The 19,228-nt window shown below is 43.4% G+C and overlaps 2 protein-coding genes across 2 annotated transcripts in view; one reads left to right on the forward strand and one right to left on the reverse strand.

Moving 5' to 3' along the window:
* Positions 1 to 3,916, reverse strand: part of LOC134338713 (uncharacterized) — a 32,847-nt gene extending 28,931 nt beyond the window's left edge. The window contains exon 1 of the mRNA XM_063034756.1: positions 3,886 to 3,916. Within this exon, the coding sequence (XP_062890826.1) occupies positions 3,886 to 3,916 (31 nt within the window). The remainder of the gene's footprint in view (positions 1 to 3,885) is intronic.
* LOC134339020 (histone H2AX-like) overlaps positions 1 to 19,228 on the forward strand; it is a 622,359-nt gene that overhangs the window by 124,055 nt on the left and 479,076 nt on the right. The gene's annotated exons all lie outside the window — the stretch shown is intronic.

Raw genomic sequence — 19,228 nt, forward strand, 5'->3', positions numbered from 1 at the left:
ACGCCCTAGTATCAATTGTTTGGCGACAATACGGTAAAGTAAAGTAAAGTAAAGTAAAGTTTAAGGGATGTGTCGCCAGACACCTAAACAACCATGGAATGGTGGGTCTATAGATCATTTGGCAATAAGTTTGACGCAAATATCATGGAGAGAAGGCCCTATCTCTACAGGTACTATTCTCTGCTATCTATAACAGGTCAATATAAAAATAAAGAAATAAACAATATTGGCAGAAATACGGACGGGTCGTGCAACAAAAGAATACTTAATTTGCTTCGTAAACACGGCGAAGTCTGCAGGTGCTGTAAATCTAAAGCAATATACACAAAATGCTGGAGGAACTCAGCAGATCAGGTACCATCTCTGCAAATGAATAAACAATCGATGTTTCGGGCCGAGAACCTTCGTCAGGACTGAATAACCTGTTTTGTTATGCAGTATAGCAACAGACAAACCACTTCATCAAGTCACTTTCCTGACCAATTCTCAACATTCCAAGAGGTCAAATGATCAATGTAAGAAAATAAGACACTCATCATAGTCTTGATCGGCGGCGTGCCGTTGTAATTAATTCCCTTGAAGTAAATCTGCTGTCTCCGCTATCAATCACCTGATCTAATTTAGTTAAGCGATAAAGAAGAGTGAGGAGTGGGAACAGGAGTTTGAAACGATTGGCACCGAGGTGAGATAGTGTTGGAAGAGGAGGTGAGAATTTGTAGACATGTAATTTTTAAGAAAAATATTTATTTATTTTAGCAATAGGGACGGGAAATACAATTTAATTTAGGAAATTACGGCATTCTGGTTGATAGAATTAAACGCTTGAGAATAGCTGCTTTGATACTTAGTCCACAATACTGATAATGTCAGGCAGATTAGGAAAATTAGTGGACAAATGTTTGGAAAAGACGGTTGCTTCAAGGGTCTGAGCTCACTTCCATATGCGCATTAATGAAACGTATTTAGTAGTAGCCAAAATGTTTATGTGCGGAGCAAGTCCTGTCACGAACACGACTGTGTTTTTTTTTGTAGATGATAGGGATAACTGTTGGCCAAAGACAATGAGTGAATGTCGTCTCAATGGTCTTTGTTAAGGAATTAATTAGGAATTTCAATGCAACTTGATGCTGATGATTAAGACAAGTTGGGTTCAGGCTGTGTGGTATTTGATTCCACCATTTCCCCGGTAATGTGTTCGAGACGTTGACCACAGTGTGAAGCATGTTCGTTATAAGTGCAATAGATCGAAAGTTTCTCATGCTTTACGGTGATATAAATCTACGCCATTGAATAACAATAACAACAATAAAGCAAAAAAAAAAAATAAACTGCAGTCGCAGTTCAGAAACGATGGAGTTCTGACAAAGGGGAACTTAGCTCATGCGTTGTGAGAGTTGGAAGTGAAAATTCAGCATATTTTATTGTCGTTTAAGGTGTGAATCGCGCGCTCAGCCGGCAAGTGCTGAATTCGGCTGCCTGGGAGATCGTGGTTTCCGACCTCTGCATTGATGTATGTCTCTTTGCTGAGCTTGTTTCAAGCACAAACCGAACATAACCTCAAAAAACGTTATATGAATATCTATCGTGGAATCGTTTATTTTAGAAAATCTCCCACCGGTGTTCTTTATTATTAGAGAAAACAACATCTTAAACTTTAAAAAAAGAGAGAACGAGAAACAAAGGGAAATAGGAATAATTAATGATTCTTTCTAACTGCAGATGTCAGAATGATAAATGTGGTAACAGAACTCGGTGGTTTGGACTCAAGGCATTGCTAAGATAAAGTTTTTGTTAAGCGGTAAAAATGTGTTCAGATGTCAAGTGCTTTACTCTGGTTCCTGTATGATCCTGATCTGCGCGTACATCGCTGATCGATATCTCATTGCTGAGGTCATGTAAGAACAGAACATTCGTATTCATGGCGGGAAAATACTCTATGTCAGTACCATGTCCTGAAGAGGAGAGCTCGGGCCGAAACGTGGATTCTGGATTTCCAGCATATTCAGAATCTCTTGTGTGTAAGAGTCATTAATTATGCCTCTCCTAAAGCAACGGTTCTCACCATTGGCATGTCAGTTATTTCCCGTAATAATCAGAGTGCTGTCACCTTGCCCAATCTCATGACTCCATGAAGTCAAGTGATTAATCGGCAGTGAGCAAAAGTGGGCAGCCATGTGGCAGGAAATTACAGGCTGCAGTTCTGCATTCTGTTCCACTGTGTGTGTGTAGAATCTCATCGTCCCACACCTCATCTCACAAAGAATCTTTTTGCTATCTAAGGGCACGTTGACAATGATTAGGAAAACATGTCAGAGAAGATTAGACACATTTTTAGTGTGGAAAAAGTTCCATTTTCCACTAGAATCTCTGCGGGATTACTACAGGTATACAGGTCTGCGTATGCACAAAACTGTTACTGGCAGGTAATGGGCAACTGATATGTTGAATCTTTTTTTTATTGCATCCTTACGTTGATGCGGCTGCTTCTTAATTGTGAAGAAAGCTTGGAATCCTAGCAGGATCGCTCTGTTTTGAAAAGTTAGGTGCATTCATGGCGGGAATTGAGAATGCAACACTTCACCGTTGCATCAAGAAGTTTGTGTTGTTTCAAGCGTAGCATGATTGGCGGTCTAAACGTCAGCGAATTATTCTATGAACAATGGAAATGCGCCTCTAACTATAGTATTAGTGCTTGGTTCAGATGGGCTACATGAGGACGTGATCTTCCATACGTTCCTATCCTTCAGAATTGCTCTATTACCTCCATAAATATTCACTTGGGCCTGTTTCAGACACGGTGTCTATGAATGTCCTATTCATGGTTGTTCATAGCCATTACTATGAAATTAGGAAGTATTATAGATGGAGAAATTAAGGAAAATAAGAACAAACGTGAATACTTTCATTTAATTACGTTACAGTAAGAGAGAAGCATCAAATCAGAGAAAGCGGAAGTTGGTTTCAAATTTATAGAAATTACTCAGAATAAAACTGCAAGTCTGCAACTGAAAATGCCCCCTTGCTTGGAAAGGTGGAACTCTATTATAGTGTACCTGGCACAGTGAAAAGCCCATACGGGGGCCTGGTAAAATGTGGGACTTGAGTTGATTTACTGAAGAATGTGATTTTGTTTAAATTGATGTAAATCTACATTGAGTGGTGATGTAAAGTATGTAGATCATGTGGATGTTTGTTTTTGTATGCAATTATGTGTATCGGCTTTTTGTTTCTTTTTTCCTTTTACTCCTACTCTCTTTTACCCCTGGTATTGTTAATATAGATAGTTACCATTGTACAGTGAACTGTGGACTGACAGCCGATTCTTGTTTGTTGATATTTGTTGATAAATGTTTGTTCAATAAAGTTTAAAATATTACTCAGAATTTTTTTACCGTCTGTAAAAAATATGTGCTCTTCTTGTTTTCCTTATTGACTGAAATCTATAAAACTCTTTTTCTGTTATCAAAATGCACCGTGCCATATGTTATGGAGTGATAGTTTTACAGTGCACTACCACGGGTAAACATTTCTTCGGATTTCACCTCATTGATCTGCTCTGTGCTTTCCAGAAAATATGAAGCTAGTCTTTTACATTCTAGTCAACAGACGGCAACCTTGATCCAAAGCAAAACTAATAAAAACAACTGTGCAAATTACTACATATATTTCAGAATATGCAGGTAGATATAAGAATTTTCCTTGTAATTCTGCAGAAACATTTTTTGATGCATTTCAACTGATTTATTTTTTTTTACAACGCTGGTGTGACTGTTTCTAATTACTATGCAGATCAGACAGCGATTTATCTCTCTCACATTAACTTAACGTGCTGAATGGGAGATACTGAAATAATCTAATTAGATAGAATATTATGGCAGAACTCACCAGCCACGAGAAAGAAAGCGGCGTTGCTCATGCTCTAATGTTGGCGTCTTCACACAGCATACTTCTCTGAAGTTGGACGGCTGACAATTTTACCCGGACGTGTCGAGAATGTCATTGCATTGGGGGTGGCTGGCATGGTCACGTGACGTCGCAATCACCGCTACATTACTGATGGTTCAATTGTTTGAAATGAATCTGGAAATAATTGCATTGATATGATAAGGCTGATGTTTAGCTTTCCTTTTATTTTGTTATTAACACTGAATACGCAAGGTCCATTGTCTGTTTTCTGATATTAACTTTAGAGTTTACTTCGCCGCCACAGAAGCTAAGGGCAGGTAGAAAGCATATTCTTATCTTCGAGTTCCTGCAAGTAGCTTTCTCCCCAGTTGACCAGAGTATGTCCAGGTATTTTGGGACAATTATGGATGCATGTCAAACGATGTATCGTGCTTATGTATTAATGTGGTTGTAGCGGCTATCCCAGTCAGTTGCTACTATTCCCAATCTCGTTACACACGCTGCTTTCCGAATGCTAAGAAGAGGAAACTGGTGACATCGTGTGTGTGAGTAAGAATGTGGGAGGCCTTGAAATATCCTCGCGAACTTTTCCGTCTCTTCACATATACTGAGGGAAACGTTGGCTCCCGTTTGAATCATTTTACAATCAGCTTTTGACGGTCGCTTCCAGACTGGTTTCAATCTCCCGCGGGCGAGGGACTAGCCTTTTCGTCTTCAACAGCCCTGCTTCCTTCCACGATACTTGCCTTGTAACACAATCACAATAGACTTTATATAAACACTATAACTTGGTTCCCCTTAAAATTACTGGTAGAATATTTACACCATAGTGATTTATATTTAATCTAATTTGTCTGAATTCATATTACTGTCTGTTCGTTTAATTGCACGTCCGTAAAACGTCTCATAAATATTCTAAACAGAAGTAAACATTTGACTCCTTATGTTTGTTGGTAGAGGAGGTTGCTTTGGGAGCGCCGGACACAGCTTTCAACACCAATGGACTTGAATATAAAGTCTTGTTTCACCACGGATAGCCGTTTGGGGCCCTGAAATGAGACAGGAAGTGCATGGGCAGGTGTAGCACTTCTTCCGCTTGCAAGGAGAATAATAAGGAGCTCCAAATGGACAAGGGAATCACGGAGAGGGCCATCTCTGTGGAAAACGTAGATTTGGAGTGGGTTTTGGGGTGGTAATGAAGTGTTTGGTGGCTGGTTCCGGTTGAAAATGGTAGAAGTGTCGGAGAATCATGTGGTAGATGCCAAGGCTTATTGAATGATAGATAACGATAAAGCAACTCTTTCACAGTAAAGACGGTGCGAAAGAGCAGCGAGGGCTGATGTCCGGAAAAGAGAGGTGATGCGTCTGAGGGTACTATGAATGGTGCGCACTGGTGCTCTCAATTGGACCTCTTCTACATCGGTGAGACTCGACGTAGACGAGGAAACGTTTTGTCGAGCATCATACTCCATCCTTAACAAGTAGGATTTTCTGTTTATAAACCATTCTGATTCCCATCCCCATTTTCTTTCTGTCATGTCGGTCCATGGTGTCCTTTACTTCCACAATGAGGCCACTCTCATGTTAGAGGAACAAAACTTAATTTTCCGTCTGGCTAGCTTCCAACCTGATGACATGAACATCGAGTTCTCTAACTTTCGATAATTTTCCCCTTGCCCCTTCTCTCGCCTTACATTTTCCACAGTGGCTCCCCTCTTACCGCTTCTTTCATCCTCACCTGACTATCGCAGTCCATTCTCTTTTCCCTTATCTGTGGTGCTCTCGCCTCTATTATTAGATTACTTGTTCTCTAGTCCTTTATCTTTTCCACCTATCAACTGCCAGCTTCTCATATAATTTCCCCTATCCTACCAACCTGGACTTATCTCTCACTTTCCAGGTTGTACTCCTTTTATTCTCTTACCTTCGTATCCTGGCGTCTTCCCCTATCCACTGCAGACCTCACGAAGAGTCTGCCTGACCTGCTGAGTTCCTCCAGTATTCCTATGTTTCTATGGAAATAGGGGAAGCCAAGAATGATAAATGGCTTGAAAGGAAGGAATCTGACAAGAAAGACAAGTGGATCATAGGTGAAAGAGAAGGAGGAGGGGACCTAAGGAATGCGTAGCTAGGTGAGAAGAGATAGAGGCCAGAGTAGGGAGTAGAAAACGTGTGAAGAGGTTCAATGTTTTTACCAGAAGGAGACATCGATAGTCGTCTTATCGGTTTGGGAGCTGCAGAGTCAGAATACAAGGTATTGTTCCTCAGCCCTCCACGCCATATTGGAAGAACTGGATACAGTAGCTAACCCGAGCAGATGGCAGGTGAAGTGTTGCCTCACTTGGAAGGAGAATTTTGGGGCCCTGAATGGAGACCAAGGAGGAGGTGAATGGGCAGCTGTAGCATATAGTCCACTTTCAGGGAAGTGTCGGGACGGAGATTAGTGGGAAAAGTAGTAATGCGCTAGGCCCTGCATTTGAGCAGTCTACCTTACTCCCTATATTCTCCTTCAGAATCTCCTCCCATTTCCAAGTTATGCCGTTTAGTTCAGTCACCCAAGTACCTGCCTTCTGACACAACTTTTTGATACTCATCCTTTAGAACGCTGGGGTTGTGATCGGCGACCACTCTGACCCTTGCTCCTATTTAAACGTGGAAAATAATCAAAATTAAGAGATGGTAAGGGACTTGGAAGTGAGTGCAAGATTCCCAAAAGGTTAAGAAGTATTGCGAGCAGATGTGGGCCCTTTATCTAAGAATAAATGTGCTGACATTGGACAGATCCAGAGGAGGCTCACGAGAGAATGACTCTGTTAATGAAAGGTTTAAAGTATAGCATCAAGAGCGTTTGATGGCTGTGGGCCTGTAATTTCTCCGGAACTTAGACCAATATGGCGGAATCTTATTGAAACCCATCGAGTATTGAATGGTCTCGATAGAGAATATGTTTCCAGTAGTAAATGATAATAGGACCAGAGGGCACAGATTCAGACTACAGTGACAGCCATTTAGAATAAAGGTGAGATTGAACTTCTTTTGCCAGTGAATCTCTGAAATCCGTTGCTACAGACGGCTGTGGAGGCCAGGTCATTGAGTATACTTAAAGCGGAGGTTGATAGGTTCTTGATTAGTCAGAACGTAAAGCATTACGACGAGCGGGCAAGGTAATAGGGCTGAGCGGGGTAATAAATCAGTCAGTCGGAGCAGACCCCATGAGTCGAATGTTCTAATTCTGACGTAAAATCATAGGCTCTTGTATTCGTAAGTTCCGTTTCGTGGTTATTAAGAGAAATTGAGCTGAAAGCTGAATCTATATTCAGAATTTGGCCAATGATGTACCCTCCTGACCGACTTCACACTGTAAGCATCATTTTTTTCCGAAATCTCACTTTATACAGCGATCGCTATCTAAACTCAAAGTATTGAGATGGCTATCAAGATTGGCTAATGGGGATATTCACCAATATTAACCAGATATTAACCTAACCCGTGAAATTTATGGAACGCTAGTGAGCCTAATGTAGGATGTTCAGAGGCAATATGAGGAAACGCAGCAGGTGGCCATGTGGGTGATGAGTTACTGAGAGACATGGGCTGTTCACAACCGCAGTAGCTTTGCAGCCAGAATTTATTGTTATGATAGTATTATTCTTTTATTTGAAGGTATTATTCAAGAATGGTGAAGGTGATTTACATTAGCGGTGTGCAATGGAAAGGACGGGTGCGGTTAAAGAGTGAACTGCGATGTCGTTACGGAGGTAAATAATGAGCAATGTTACCACAAAGGTTTGGAAACCACCCAGATTGGTATCGATATTTAATATGTCAGTGACGTTCTCTTACAGACATTGAGCCGAAGTTGTCATCACTTCTACTTTTATACAGAAAACACCAGATTGATATCTTGAGCAGGAATAGTTCGTTTTTAATTCTACACAGATGATGTGACTTAACATAAATTCAGTTGCAAATGGAAAAAAACAACGAAGTAGGGTGAATGACAAAATGACAAATAAATCAAACGCTTTATGACTGCACGGTTTAGACCGATAAGTGCTTAAAGGAAGTCAACGGTTTTATCTCAGAAAGGCGCAAATGCGAACAACGGAAACACTGCCCCATTTTCTTACCACAGAGACTTTACTATTTTGGTGTATATTCTACTTTCCATGCCAGCAGTATGTTAATTTCTAAGTAGTGCCTAATTATATTTTTATCTGTATGCTAGTATCCCAAATTCTATTCAAAACTCCCAGTGGTGTGGGCCTCAAATTGCCTTTCAAAACTAAGTCAAGCTCCTGGCCTTCTCGTGTGTCTTATCTACTAAACCCTGCATAAGCGTCCCTACTGAAGGAGAAGGGGCGAAGGCGGGTTATTGGCACCCTAAAATCTGTCCCTTCGGCCCGTAGGGTCATCAGCCGCCGTTGGCAGCTCTTCTAGGGGATGGGAAACTCTGATCACAAACCTCCGCTGCCTTCGACTATACCCACTTATGGAAAAGGATTCGGGAGTGCACCCCGAGGAAAAGTCCGGAGCTGGGGTCCCGAAGGCAGTCGTACGTTGAGTTCAACGCTGAATAGCAACTCCTGCGACGCCGCTAGTGCCAAACTGCATCGGTCTTTTACATTGCTTTGGATTCATCAGCTGCGTGAAGAGGGATAGCCTCGCCCCTGGGCAAGAGCTTTCTCTCCATATTGTACTGCCCTGATTTGTGTACTGGCTTGCCTATCAGGTGGGTACATAATGCAGTTTAACTATAAACTTGGTTAGAATCAAGCACACTGCTCACATGAAAGATAGAATGTTTATCTTTATGTCATTATATCTATTTATAACGTCTTAAGCTTAACCTCACCGCCGATAATGGGGCATAGGCCGCCGAAAACGGCTGACCAGATTTTTCTGCCCTGGATCGAAGGCTGATCGCCCCTGTGACCTTATTTTCACCACGTGACTTCATCTGTCTTTACCACGTGACTTCAGCCGTCTTTTAGACGAAGATCATTTTTCTTCCAGAGAAGAGGTGTTCGGAGCCTCTGTAAGTGATTCGTAACATTACCCTTTTACGTTTCTGTAACACCTGAGGTTCATTCTCTCCTGTCGAACCCTGCTTCTTTCGTAGCTGGTCTTGGCAAAGTCTATGGTCGAGTTTTATCTGCGTCCTTCGAACCAATTTAACCAGGATTTTTACTGTTGCGCACTGGACAAGCTGACAACTCGGATTTTGTGGGAGGCTAATGCAGAAATTGCAGGAGGCCCGGCAGATGTATTGAAAACAACCACAGGCTGATGATATTTCGGAGGAATGGACAATAGCTAATGTTGTTCCATTGTTTAAAGAAGGGTCTAGGAAATAACCTGGAAATCATCGACCAGTGAGCTAAACGTCAGCAGTACATAATTTACCTGAAAGCCTAATTTACCTAAGGTGCAAGAAATATAAGTATTTGGACAGAGAAGGCATGATTAGGGACAGTGAAGATATCTTGGACAGGGATAGGTTACATGCAAATAATCTTGCAGATTTTTAAGAATGTTACCTGCAAGGTTGAAGAGGGAAAGCCAGTGTAGTTTGTCTATATAGACTTTTGAAAGGCCTTTTTTTAAATCTCGCAAGGGAGGATGAACATGCCATTTAGGACGAAGTACCAAATTGGACTCAACATAAGCTTAGCGGGAGAAGTCAAAAAGTTGCAGTAGATGTTGCCTCTCGCACTGGAGTTCTGTGACTAATAGTGTACCACAGGAATCATTACTGTGACTATGAAAATCTTTCTGCCGAAAGGGTTCGGTCCGGAATGTCGACTGTACTGTTTTCTATAGATGTTACCTTGCCTGCTGAGTTCCTCCAGTATTTTGAGTGTGTTGCTTGGATCTCCAGCATCTGCAGATTTTCTATTGGTTGGGATATATAGACGGATAGATAGATAGAAAAACAGACAAACAAACAAACAATTGTTCGAGTCTAAGGGGATTCGTTGCCCAACCTGGTTTCATGGACAATCCAGCAACAGTGGCTGAAAAGGACAGGAAATGTGAATACTTCCCAATGGAGCTGACGTTGTCCTAACGGGAAAGAGAGTCATGGGACTTTGGACGAGGTCCTCCTGAAGAAGAATACAACATTTGTCGGCGTAAGATAATAGCAATAACCATAAAGTGTTCCATTTCTGCATATGGTGGTTGGTGCACCGCCCAATTCTCAACTGTGACCGCACAGAACCCTCTGACGGACAGTAGGTTTAATTATTGGAGCATTGTCAACTGTAATCGGGAAATTCTAAGCGTTCCAATGGGACGAGTTTCACATTTCACCATCTGGAAATCAAAATGAAGGTCTGAAATTACTAAGTAAATGACATAATCAATAGGTGATGCACTTTCATGTTGAAGGTTCTCAACCCGAAATGTCAGCTGTTTACTTTTTTCCATAGATGCTGCCTCGCCAGACGACTTTAAGCATTGTTGTGTGTTCCCTGGATTTCCAGAAACTGCAGATTTTTATTTTCGTGTTGAGGCACGTTCCATGCTTCCATCTGAACAGCTACCTAGAATACACCTCCACCTCACCTTACTAGTAACAAAGCCATCCGCTTTTCTTAATTCCTCCGTCTCGCCCGCATCTGCTCTAATGAACAGGTTTTTCGGTCTAAAACACAGGAGATGTCCTCCTTTTTCAAGGAAGGGGGCATCCTTTCCATCAACCTTGCCTTCAACCGCATCTCTTCCATTTCATTCACGTCTGCTTCTACCCCATCTTCCCATCACAATAGCAGCGATAAGGTTCCTCTTGTCCTCTCCTACCACCCCACCGGCCTCCGCGTCCAGCAAATAATTCTCCGAAATTTCTGCCGCCTCCAGCTGGACCCACCACCAAACATCTTTCATCACTACCGACCCCCCCCCCTAACTTTCTGCTTCCCGGAGGGATCGTTCAAGCGATTCCCTTGTCCATTCGTCCCTCTCCAATGATTTCCCTCCTCTCACTTATCGTTGCAGATTATCTCTTGTTTGTGCCTATTTGAACGACGAAACTACGCCCGTCATCATTCTTACTTTTCAAGTTTGCAATCACTTTTACTTCGTCGGTTCTGCTTCACTTTTCAATCCAGAATGTCACAGAAACATAGGCCACAGCTCTGTGTGGAGAGCCTGGGCTGAACCAGCAGTTCCTTGTTCATGTTCTGCAAAATAAACGCCCAGTCCCTGCTAGGTGCCTGTAATTCAGCCAGGATGGAAATCACATAAACTGGGGGGCACATTGTTAAATTTCTGAGGGAATGAATTCTGAGATGGCTTGCGACGCAAGTTCATTTTAAAGCTGGACAAGATCTGTGCATAAAACACTCTGTTTGGGGATGTTTTAGAAACAGATATGACAGTAAGGTTTAGTAGTCGTTTGGACAGGCAGGAATTGCGACCACGAGCCGGCAATAAGATGAGAATCATGGTCAGCAAAGACATGAGGCCGGGGTGGGTAGGGAGCTAGATTGCCTATTCCTCTGTTGCAGTTTAACTCTGTGTTCCGTGTAATTCGACATTGGGGGTGGGGGGGGGGGTGTTCACTTTACCAGCACCAAATACATTCCATTAGCTCCGAAGATAAGCAATTGAAGTTGATAAGGACCAGCAAGTTTTTAGGAAGGGTTATTCAAGGCAGGCTAGTCTGAAAGCTTTGGTCCCGGGGGCCTTAGAGGGTTGTGCAAGGTGAGAGCACGTACTATTTCCCATGGAGAGGGAAGGTTGTACTAAAACAAAGAAGGCAAGGGGTTAAAAGTGACAGAGCAGTTTCTTAACAAAATGCACAGTGCATATTACAACATAGAACATAGAACATAGTAAAACGAAAGCACCGTACAGTTCATTCAACCGATTCTCATAAGGCATGCACTCCCATCTAGGCAACATCCTTGTAAATCTCCTCTGCACCATTTCTATAGTTTCCATATCTTTCGTGTAGTGAGGTGATTAGAACTTAACATAGTTCTTCAAGTGGGGTCTGACCAGGGTCCTATATAGCTGTAACATTACCTCTGGGCTCTTAACATCAAACTCACGGTTGATGAAGGCCAATGCACCGTATGCCTTATTAATCACAGAGTTAGCCTGCGCTGCAGCTTTCAGCATCCTATGGACTCGGACCCAAAGATCCCTCTGAACTTCTACACAGCCAAGAGGCTTATCATTAATACAATATTCTGCCATCATATTTGACCTACCAAAATGAACCACGTCATACTTATCTGGATTGAGTTCCATCTGCAACTTCTCAGCCCTGTTTTGCATCCTATCGATGTCCCGTTGTAACCTCTGACAACCCTCCACACTATCGACAACACCCCCAATCTTTATGTCATCAGCAAATGTACTAACCCATCCCTCCACTTCCTCATCCAGGTCATTTATAAAAATCATGAAGAGAAGGGGCCCCAGAACAGATCCCTGAGTCACCAACCTCCATGCAGAATATAATCCATCTACAACCACACTTTGTCTTCTGTGGCAAGCCAATTTTGGATCCACAAAGCAAGGTCCCCTTGGATTCCATGCCTCCTTACTTTCTCTATAGACCTTGCATGGGGTACCTTATCAAATGTCCTGCTGAAATCCACATACACTCCATCAACTGTTTTACCTTCATCAACGGGTTTAGTCACATCCTAAAAAGATTCAATCAGGCACGTAGGGCACGACGTGCCTTTGACAAAGTCCTGCTGACTATCCCTAATAATATTATGCTTCTCCAAATGTTCATAAATCCTGCCTCTCAGGAACTGTTCCAGCAAATAACCAACCACTGAAGTAAGACTCACTGGTCTATAACCTCCTGGCCTATCTCTACCCCTTTTCTTGAATAAGGGAGCAACATCTGCAAACCTGAAATCCTCCAGAACTTCCCCGTCCCCAATGATAATGCAAAGATCATCCCCAGAGGCTCAGCAATCTCCTCCCTCGTCTCCCACAGCAGTCCTGCGTACATCTCGTCCGGTCCCGGAGACTGATGCAACCTGATGCCTTCCAAAAGCTCCAGTACATTCGCTTTCATAATATCGACATGCCCAAGTTTTTCAATTGCTGTAAGTCATCCCTACAATCGTCAAAATCCTCTTCCGTAGTGAATACTGAAGCTAAGTGTTCATTAAGTACCTCAGCTATCTCCTCCGGTACCATACGCACGTTTCCACTGTCACACTTGATTGGTCCTATTCTCTCACATCTTATCTTCTTGCTCTTCACATACTTGTAGATTGCATTGGAGTTTTATTTAATATCGCTCGCCAGGGCCTGCTCATAGCTCTTTCTGGCTCTCCTAATTTCATTCTTAAACTCCTTCCTGCCAGCCTTATAATCTTCTAGATCTCTATCATTACCTAGATTTTGAACCTTTCGTAAGCTTCGCTTTTCTTCCTGACTAGATTTTTAACAGCCTTTGTACACCACGGTTCCTGTACCCTACCATCCTTTCCCTGTCTCATTCGAACTTACCTATGCAGAACACCACGTAAACATCTCCTGAACATCTGCCACATTTCTGCTGTACATTTCCCGGAGAACATCTGTTCCCAATTTATGCTTCCAAGTTCCTTCCTGATAGATTCATATTTCCCCTTACTCCAATTAAGCGCTTTTCTAACTTGCCTGTTCCTATCCTTCTCCAATGCTATGGTAAAGGAGATAGAATTGTGATCACTATCTCCAAAATGCTCTCCCACTGAGAGACCTGACACCTGACCAGGTTCATTTCCCAATACCAGATCAAGTACAGCCTCGACTCTTCCAGGCTTATCTAGATATTGTGTCAGGAAACCTTGCTGCACACAACTAACAATTTCTACCCCATCTAAGCTCCTTGCTCTAGGGAGGTGCCAATCAATATTTGGGAAATTAAAATCTCCCACCACAACAACCCTGTTATTATTACCTGCTCTCATGACTATACCCCTTCCCCACACGAAACCACCACGGTGGGCTTCACAGCTCTACAGGTGAGAAGACAGCTGAAATGTCTCAACCGAAGCAAGGCTGCAGGATTGGATGGTGTCATGAACAGGGTACTCAAAGCCTGTGTCCCTCAGCTATGTGGATTTCTTCGCCATGTATTCAACCTGAGCCTGAGTCTCTGGAGGGTTCCTGTATTGTGGAAGACGTCCTGCCTCTTCCCTGTGCCGAAGACGCTGCGCCCCAGCGGCCTCAATAACTATAGACCGGTGGCATTGACCTCCCACATCATGAAGATCCTGGAGTGAGTTGTTCTGGGGCTGCTCCGGCCTATGTTTAGGCCACACTTAGATCCCCTCCTGTTCGCCTACCAGCCACGACTAGGAGTTCAGGATGCCATCGTCTTCCTGCTGAACCGTGTCTACACCCACCTGGACAAGCCAGCGAGCACTGTGAGGGTCATGTTTTTTGACTTCTCCAGTGCGTTCAACACCATCTGCCTGCTCTGCTGGGGGTGAAGCTGACAGCGATGTAGGTGGATGCTTCCCTAGTGTCATGGATTCTTGATTACCTGACTGGCAGACCACAGTACGTGTGTCTGACAGAGTGATCAGCAGCACTGGGGCTCCACAGGGGACTGTCTTGACTCCTTTTCTCTTCACCATTTACACTCCGGACTTCAACTACTGCACAGTGTCTTGTCATCTTCAGAAGTTTTCGGATGACTCCGCCATAGTTGGATGCATCAGCAAGGGAGATGAGGCTGAGTACAGGGCTATGGTAGGAAACTTTGTCACATGGTGTGAGCAGAATTATCTGCAGCTTAATGTGAAAAAGACTAAGGAGCTGGTGGTAGACCCGAGGAGAGCTAAGGTACCGGTGACCCCGGTTTCCATCCAGGGGGTCAGTGTGGACCTGGTGGAGGATTACAAATACCTGGGGATACTAATTGACAATAAACTGGACTGGTCAAAGAACACTGAGGCTGTCTACAAAAAGGGTCAGAGCCGTCTCTATTTTTTGAGGAGACTGAGGTCCTTTAACATCTACCCGACGATGCTGAGGATGTTCTACGAGTCTGTGGTGGCCAGTGCTATCATGTTTGCTGCTGTATGCTGGGGCAGCAGGCTGAGGGTGGCAGACACCAACAGAATCAACTGTGACGAGAATACACATAAAATTAAGATGTTTGCTGGCCTGGGTTAGCAACAGTGACATCAGCAAGTGGTCTGCCACCTGCCCTCAGGGGAAGGAGAGATAAGGAACAATGGAGCAGCGTCTGGAGATGTGTAATGAAGGGACGTGGGAGAAAGAGAGCTGTCTGGAGCGACTCCCCCTTTGAACCCTAAACTGTTTGAAGTGATGGACAGGCGATACCCCAGCAGGGGGATAAAAAGGGACAGGTTCGCTAAGGCAGGACACACGCCACCCGAGGTAACGAGACCCTGGAAGCGGTACGCCTCTCACGAGTCGGTGAGAAGTATCAGACAACGCCCGGGGTGGAAAGGTACGATCAGCGGGAACCCGGTGTGTGTCCGCCCCTGCCTGGGTGCCGGGTTCACTGCAGAGGATCGACTGCATCTGGAGGAGGGGTCACAGTCGGTGACCTCAGGTGACATCACCAAGGACCCGCCCAAAAGTTGCTTGTGAGCCATCTCGCCGGTCTGTGAGTGAAGCTGTTCTGAATGATCAGTTGTTCCTGTTCTATCTCTCTCTTCCCCCACGTTGTCCATCGCCATGGCAACGATTACTGCGAACTGAACTACTAACTGGACTGAACTTTGAGTCACTTTGAAATTTGGTCATTTACCCCTAGACAGCGATAGAGTTTGATTGATGCTGTTGTCTTAATTCTGTGCACATGTGTGTTTATCATCGCTGAACTGCTGCATTTATTATCCTGTCGATTACTGTGTTGCTTGTTTCTTTAATAAAACTTTCTTAGTTCTAGTACTCCAGACTCCAACTCAGTGATCCATTTCTGCTGGTTTGGCAACCCAGTTACGGGGTACGTAACAGAACAAACTCATTCTTAAGGCCAGTGATGTTGTGGGGATGGAACTGGACTCTCTCACGGTGGTGTCTGAAAAGAAGATGTTGTCCAAGTTGCATGCCATCTTGGACAATGTCTCCCATCCACTACATAAAGTACTGGGTGGGCACAGGAGTACATTCAGCCAGAGACTCATTCCACCGAGATGTAGCATGGAGCGTCATAGGAAGTCATTCCTGCCTGTGGCCATCAAACTTTACAACTCCTCCCTTGGAGGGTCAGATATCCTGAGCCAATAGGCTCGTCCTGGACTTATTTCATAATTTACTGGTATAATTTACATATTACTATATAACTATTTATGGTTCTATTACTATTTATTATTTATGGAGCAACTGTAACGAAAACCAGTTTCCCCAGGGATTAATAAAGTATGACTATGACTACGACTATGACTATGGCTATTACACCTTTCCAGAATCTGTCTCCCTATCTGCTCTTCGATGACCTATTGTTACTATTGGGTGGCCCATAAAAATCCCTAGTAGATTTATTGACCCCTTCCTGTTTCTAACTTGCACCCACAGAGATTCAGTAGCCAATCGCTCTATGACTTCCTCCTTTTCTGCAGCCATGCAACTATCTGGAATCGGCAATGCCACGCCCCCACCTCTTTTGCCTCCCTCCCTGTCCTTTCTGAAACATCTAAAGCCTGGCAGTCTAATTAAACTTTCCTGCAGTTCCAAGGTCTACCTGTTGTTCCCACAGGGTGGTTCAGTTTTCCCGTGGTGCTTCACGGATGCCAGCCCAGTGTCCTGGATAAGCACCTTGCCTGTGCTGGTTGATAAGAGGGTTATGGCAAAGGAAGGATGTTTTGAATGATAGCTCTTCTCAGCATGGTACAGCCAGACTGTCCCAAGAACTGATGACTTGGATTACCTGCTCACAAAGGAAGCTTCCCCTATATTCCTGATGAGTTGGTGAACAAAACTCACCTGGTTGATCATATCAGAGTCAGTATATAAAATTAAGTGGGAGACCAGATCATTGGCTAGATGGAATGCACGGTGGAAATCCGCATCAAGGATAACATCTTCCCCTCCCCACAGCTACAGAATACATTGTCCATTGCATTTAATGTCAGAACAACATCCAAGTATAAAGCTCACAGAACAAGCAAGAGGACAAGATGTGTTCCAAAGGTGATTCTATCAAAGAGGAAGTTCGAGATCTGAGTGAGAACTAGAATTTGATTGTAAACAAGGTGGGACAGCCGAAAACCGATATATATACTAGGGCTCTATAAATGCACATTCACATACCCTACTATACGATAATATCCAAATGAAAAGCAGTTATAAGTTAAGATAGGAAACAACATAATGAAGAAAAGAAGAATGTAATTACTTCTGCAAAAGTAGCTGGGTGTCATAACAGACGGAGGAAGTTTTAACCAAAAGCGAAATTAATTCCCAGAAAGAGGAACCTGTCCCTATCAGCAAGAGGAAATCTGCAGATGCTGCAAATTCGAGAAACACACATAAAATGCTGAAGGAACTCAGCAGGTCAGGCAGCATCTATAGAAACGTGGCCTGCTGAGCTTCTCCAGCCGTTTGTGGGCGTTGTCCCCATTAGGTACGAATTTACAGTGAAAAGAGAACACCAGCCACGACCTTTGGCACACATCTTCTCCTCTTGCTTGCTCTGTGAGCTTTAGACACGCACATTGTTCTGACATTAGATGCAATGCGTCATGTATTCTGTAGGTGTGGGGAGGGGGAGATTTTAATATTGTTTTATGAACGACGAAAATATGTTACGATTTCGCCGCTAATGATTTTCCAGAAATTTAACTTGCAGCGAAAACTAAAGTTTGCAGCCAGAGAGCAGCACAAAAAAAAGACAAAAATTCAAAACAAGCGTGATTTAGAATACGTGTTACTGAAATGACTGAATGTATCAATATGGCTAAATATAGTTCGGACAGCCATTTGGCCCCTAAAGAGCCCTCGGTATTTTATCCTCCAGCGAAATATGGTGATTTCCATTCAGGACCAGTAACACAAAGAACACACAATAAATGAGAACATTCGGATAAGACGAACCCAAAATATTACTGAAGTAAGTAAGTTGCAGGTCCTTCAATGACTGGGGTTGACCATGGATATTGTGTCCGAGCTGTGACATAGCGCAATCCGTCGATTCACAAGCCATGGCAATACAACATGAAGAACAAGCTGTTGTCCATACAGTAGGGATCTCCTTTCCACGCAAGTGACAAATCCAAAGGAACGGCAAAAAAAAACGATACAGTTTGGCATCAGCGGCTTCGCAGATGTTAACAGTTAGGGTTGAACTGAACATAACCTCAGCATTCCAGTTTTGGATGTTCCTCCGGGTTTACTCCAGAAGCCTTTTAGCTGGTCTATCGGGAAGGCAGCTCAGTTTTGAGATCCGAGCTTGTTTCTCCCGAAGTAAATATATCTATATTGCATAACATCCTAACAGCTTTGAAATCTATGTGCTCGAAGCGGCAGAAACACAATTTCATTAATTTGTACCGAAATATTGAATATAAATGCCCCGCTTCCCTGCTTTCATGAACTACGAAGAGCAACAGGGAACATTGAACCGTACTCACTCTCACTTCAAGGAGATGTTCAAGATACGGAATATATCCGTTTAAATATCCTGCAGAATTGTCTCACGACTCACCATACAGCAGAATCGAAGCGGCGGTGTTCATGGACCATTGTGTAATGCTTGGACGGATCATTGTTTTGTGCAGAGAAGACTCTGAGACTGTTGACCTTACCAGGATCTGTTAAAGGGATGACGGCCGAAGGCTTGTGCGGGCGAGGAATATGAAAGGAACTCGTGACACCACCACACCCACTTGTGCGGCAAGCATTAACTGAATAGATCTAAAACAAGGTTTCCCAACCTACGGTCCAGGGATCCTTGGTTAGTACTAGGGCTCCATGCGATTAAAATGTTTGGGAACTCCTACTATAAAGCAAATTGCAGTGAAGAGACTACTGGATTGGTTTATGTAATTGATTGTTCGTGATTGATTTATTACTTGTTTATACATCCATTTCCATGGTTTGTTTGCTTGATTGCTTGTATGTCTACATGTTTAAGCATTTAAAGACATTGCATGGCAACACGAGCACTCCATTTACACAACCGTGACCAAACAGCACACAAACCCATTCGCCTTTATAAAGTACTGAATATTCAGAACGGAAAAGAAAACGGGGGGAAATGGGATGTGAACTAATTGAAACCCATTGAACGGTGAAAGGTCTTGATGGTGTGGAAGCGGAGAGGATGTCTTCTAGGTGAGAAACTCTAAGACCAGAGGACACAGCCTCAGAATTAAGAAGC

Source organism: Mobula hypostoma, chromosome 28 (assembly GCF_963921235.1).
Source record: "Mobula hypostoma chromosome 28, sMobHyp1.1, whole genome shotgun sequence".
Taxonomy (NCBI): Eukaryota; Metazoa; Chordata; class Chondrichthyes; order Myliobatiformes; family Myliobatidae; genus Mobula; species Mobula hypostoma.